The sequence below is a fragment of the Etheostoma spectabile genome, chromosome 15 (assembly GCF_008692095.1).
Source record: "Etheostoma spectabile isolate EspeVRDwgs_2016 chromosome 15, UIUC_Espe_1.0, whole genome shotgun sequence".
Classification (NCBI taxonomy): Eukaryota; Metazoa; Chordata; class Actinopteri; order Perciformes; family Percidae; genus Etheostoma; species Etheostoma spectabile.
The window spans coordinates 18,079,346-18,084,509 of NC_045747.1; the positions used below are offsets into that span (position 1 = coordinate 18,079,346).

The 5,164-nt window shown below is 40.7% G+C and overlaps 1 protein-coding gene across 1 annotated transcript in view; it reads right to left on the minus strand.

Annotated features, from left to right (window-relative positions):
• Positions 1-5,164, minus strand: part of LOC116702711 (uncharacterized) — a 9,828-nt gene that overhangs the window by 3,381 nt on the left and 1,283 nt on the right. The window contains exons 2-5 of the mRNA XM_032537078.1: positions 2,457-2,608; positions 1,640-1,811; positions 415-535; positions 247-324 (exon numbers count right to left, since the gene is read on the minus strand). Of these exons, the coding sequence (XP_032392969.1) occupies positions 247-324; positions 415-535; positions 1,640-1,811; positions 2,457-2,510 (425 nt within the window). The 5' untranslated portion in view covers positions 2,511-2,608. The remainder of the gene's footprint in view (positions 1-246; positions 325-414; positions 536-1,639; positions 1,812-2,456; positions 2,609-5,164) is intronic.

Below are 5,164 nucleotides of genomic sequence, written 5' to 3' on the forward strand. Positions count from 1 at the left end.
AAAAAAAGTTATCGCTTTTTCTGACATTTGTCACTTTTTCAATGTTGCGGGTGCTTTTTTAAAATGTTTTTTCCAAAGTTATTTGATATTTCTAATGTTGACCATTTCAGCTTATTTTGAAGGGGCATTTTTTGTGATGAAAAACCTGAAAATGGGTCAAATTTGACCCTAGGACAACACGAGGGTTAAGTAAACGTTCTCAGTTATCTTCACACGTGTTACTGTAATGCACATAAGGTACTGTACCTCCTGCCGTTTTCAGGGTTTAACAGTTGATGTTGATCACGTCTTGATGTCTGAGTGTTCTGTGGGTCATCACGCAGTCTGCGAAGACAAACAGACAGGAAAAACACGGAATGAGTCAACAAGTATAAAAAAAGAGATACTTAAGCAAAAATTAAAAGTTCATTTTACCCCAGTCTTTGCACTTGTCCGCTCAAGTCTCGATAACTGATCGTGTCGTTGGCGGTCTTCAGCTGCTGAGTCAGCATGTGGAGCTGAAACTGCTGACAAGCGACGCCCAAGTTCATCAGACCTGCAGCCACACGGAGGAGTCATAATGGAGTTAACCTAACTTTATACCTGTGACTTATGCCACCCAAGTCGTAAACCTGATTTCCTCCAGGAAATAGGACCATCCAAGGAGCGCGTGGATGCAGCATTCGTGTAGTGTACAGAATCAGTTTGTGCTCTTTATGTGGCAACCTGGCGTAATTTGACCTTTTATGGTTTTGCTTGTAATTGTTACTACAAGACGTGAGCAGAAATGCTGTCAAGTCTCAAGTCTTTGAGCTACAGGCCACGTATTTTGTTCTCAGATCTTTTGTTTAGGCCTTGTTGCATGAGGTTTTTAAAGCCAAAGCTCCTGATGAATGGGGCAGCAGACACATTACGTGTTATGTAGGTAGGTTACAGTATAGGAGGGAAATTACCTTCAGCTCATCAAACATTTCCTAAAAATGTAAGATTGTTTAAGAGTCCCGAGTCCAAGTCGAGTCTGAAGTCTTTTGAGGAACAGTCTCAAGACAAGAAGTCACTGAGTCCAAGTCTCAAACTTGAGCCCCCATCTCTTGCAATAAGCCACACATATGTACTGTGTGTTGGTACTTGTGTGTTTTCAGAAGTGAAAGCTGTGACTGCCTTGTGTTTTCTGTTCGTAGGGATATTCATTGATGAGTTCTCTTGCTTTTTTGAAAGGAGTTGATTACCAATGAATCACATTCTCCACCAACAGTATTATCCTGCAAGTCTTGGAACTCCTCAAACAACCTTTAGTACAAGGGTATAGTTTACCCAGACAAAAGGAGCATTGTCCTGGTTTTTTTTACCCAGAGCTGCTCTTATCTGCGAGGCGGATAAAAGGAAATGACTCACAGTGCCCTCCATGAATACTTCACTGCAACCACACTGTGGCATTTGAGTAATACTGACCCACAAAGCTCTTTCTAATCTCAATTTCTTCAGGATGAATTTATCTGGCATTCAAAGGAGCTGGGACAGACACTGTTGAGAAAAATGGGAGCATTTTCAATGTGCACGGATGTTGCCGTTTGAAACATTGAAAATACTGTCAGTGTTTCTAGAAGAGGAAGCTTGTTGAGACTTTTGGGGTTGAAGCTGCAGAGAGAAGACGTTTTACCCAGGTAGAAATCCTCGGGATGGACTGATCCACTTCCGTCTGCGTCACTGTGTCCGAACAGCTCGTCCACCTGCAGCTGATGGTCTGAAAACCACTGAGTCATCTCAGACAGGAAGCTCTCAAACGCCGGCCGGTTGGACCCGAAGGACCGGGACGTTTTGTCCATGGAAACCTTTTAAACCAAGTTTAAACAGTTCACTGAACATATAGGGCTAGTCAAATTTCACATTAAATCTGGAACAACTGATTTATATCAAGTAGCGTGCTAGTAATGTAACAGGATTTCTAGATTCTGTGCACGGTGGTTGAGCTAAATGCTAACATGAAGATACAAATACATGTTATAAACCAATAAACTAGCGCTTAACACAAAGTACAGCCCAGGCCAACATCAGCATGATAAGCTCACAATGCTAGCATGCGGATGTTTAGCAGGTAGCTTATACGGTAATAACCGATTTTACAATCTTAGTTTAGGGTCGTAACATGATGATGATGATGATATTTGCCAATTAGTACTAAACGTAAAGTTGAGGCTCACAGGAATGTAGTTTAGCAGCTATTTAGTCACAAATCAAAGTGTTGGACAAATTGAAATGCTGACCTGAATTAATGAAGTTATGATCATGCTAAGGGCCAAATGACATTAAAATGCATCCAATAGTTAAAATGACAAAAGAATTGTTCAGTATCTTGGAGAAAGCTCTTTCATGTGCTTTCGTGCTGAGCGTTGGATGAGAAGAATCCCAAAGACTGGCAACAGTTGGGGGGAAACAGAGCCTGAAACATTGAACATTTCTTTAGCTTTATACTTCACATTTTCATGCTGTTTTTTGGTGGGTTTTCGGGCCCGCTGCTTTTTCTTCTTCATGTTGTCTTGCGTGTGAAATGCCACATCCGGGAAAAGGAAGGAAGCAGCTCAGCGCTGTGTTTGCGGTAGATAGGAGGTTGTCAGTCACTCTGTAATCACTGTGGAAGAACAGATGAAACACTTCATACTGGGGGTAGAATCACTGGAAGTTTCTTTTTTTTCCATGAACCTATCTGTTTTACAAAATCAATAAAAGAAGTTGTAAACGGCCATTTTTAAGAATTTCGCAAGCACTGTTTTTTTACTTTTAGCTAACTACTTTAACTATTTTTAGCCCTGGTCTCACCGGAGTAAGGTATGACTGATCTGTTTATTAGCAGATTCCTGGATGGGTATTTTGTTACTAAACCTTTTCTGTGTTGACCAGTGACTGGACATGCACCACAGAAAGGTTAAAATCTGCACACACCCTGTTTTACAGTGCAGTTAAGAGATTTGATCCTGCTCAGCCAAAGATGCCACCCATTACAGCAAGGGTGACACAATAAGGGAAGAATAGCCCCAGTGGTTTAGTGATGGCTCATTCTTCCTGCTCATCTTAAACAATGAAGGCAGGAAACAAAGCCATGGTGACCAACAACATGACGACGGTGAGTGTGCTGCAAACTGCTGTCACTGGCTTCCTCAGGCCCATTCCCAGTACCAGTACTGGGAGCTGGGGGGGATTCCCGAGATACAGTCCCTCCCTCAGACACAGACAGGAAATCCTGTCTAGAGACGAAGGTATACGAGGAAAGACTGATTTGGAGAAGAGCCAGTCAGGATGCCTTTGAGTCTGAGAGATTTTGATTTACTGACAGCAGTGGAGGATGTCCTCTTATCCTGAAGTGAAAGTAGCGATACCTCAATGGAAAAATCCTGTTCTAATTGGAAGTTTCTATTGCTTCCAGTGGTTACAGTTACTGTAATTTCAAAAACTTTGATCACTTCAACTGAGACTTTAACTGCTTTTATTTAAACTTACATTCAACATCACACTTGGAAAGTTTTTTGTTAAATGTAAATGGATTGTTCTAATGTAGTTCTTTTATATGGGAACCATTCATGCACTGTGGCCGAGGCTGCCGAACAAGGTGCCACCTGCTCATCAGATACACACACACACACACACACACACACACACAGCAGCATCAGGGGCTACTCGGGGTTCAGTACCTTGCCCAAGGGCACTTTGACATGGGCCGGGGATCAAACTGCCAACCTTCCGATTGCAACCGCTCCACCACTGAGCCACAGCTGCCCCAAGTCATTCTGTTTTACAATGTTTGCACCTACACTTTAAAGCAGCGAGCACACTTTTCTTTGTAGCTTTCATCTAAAGTGTTTCTATCTTATTGAGTAGAATAATCTTTAACAAACCTTTGTATTTAAAATGTAAATCTGTAAAGAACTATAGCTGGCAAATTAGTAGACGTAGTTTCGTAAAAGTAGAAAGTAAATCTTGTAAATATTCTGTTAATGTACTAAAACCCACAAAAAAAAGTACAATACTACTGGATGACAATTGTTTACCTGACAAGACTTACTGTGTGAGTTTATGTACAGTATCTGCATGGCTGAATGAGTCAAATGGACAGCCTTTCTCTCAGAAAAGTGCAGGATAAAATGTATTGGTAGTAGTAGTAGCTTACCAAAATGAACATTTTTCAGATAAAGCACATTTAGTTTGCTACTTGCTCCTTCGGAAGAATCAAAGTTGTGGCAATATTTCGGAGCTGGTGGCACAGTTTGTACATTTCCACTGATACATGGAAGGCGTTGTTGTTATTCCCAGTCTCTGGGATGTGCTGAAATCCTGCTGAGTTTAAAAAAAACGTCTGAAACAGCGAAATCAACTTAGTCAACTGTGAATAAAAAAAAAAAAAATTATTCTGACAGAAAACACAACACGCTCCCTTTGATGACTGATGTCTAATATCTTTTCTCTTATAAAGTTCTTCCTCTCATGCACATTGATGCCTCTAGAACAGGCAGATCACGTCAAAGTGGAGTTCAGGTTCTACCAAGCAATCTCTTGGTATGTGGAGGACAAAGTGGGTGGTGGGGTCGGGCACTTTTTTTTTTTTACCCTGAGTGTCAAAGTGTGTACTCATGCAACATGAAATGTAACAACAGTTTCTGACAGTCACTCATGCAGGACTCGATGCTCTTTACAAACTTCAGAAAGCTGCAGCAAGGCGTGGTGGAAGAAGTGTTCCCATCCTTTACGTAAGCAGCAAAAACCCAGTGTGAACACGATCAAATGAAAGTGGAAATCCTGCGTTGAACATCATACTCAATTTAAAGTAAGTAAATTTAGTAAGTGTTGTTAGCAAAATGTACTTTAAGTAGGAAAAGTAAAACTGTTGCTTAAACATTGATGCATCCGTAACAGTCTAAAAATGTCATATATATGTCATACATATTATCCACTTTTACTGTTTGACACTGTAAGTATCAAGTGCCGTTTTTTACATTCTTGTATGGGTATACTTTGTAAACATTTGAGTACTCCTTCTCCCACTGTAGTACTGTATGTAACAATTGAAAGGAAACACTCAAGTACAAGTACCTCAAAGCACTCTGTTTCCTCCACATTGACCCGTAATCTTCAAAAGTGTCAATATATTATCATAATAATAATAATCAGATGGTTTTGTGTGTGTGTGTGTGTG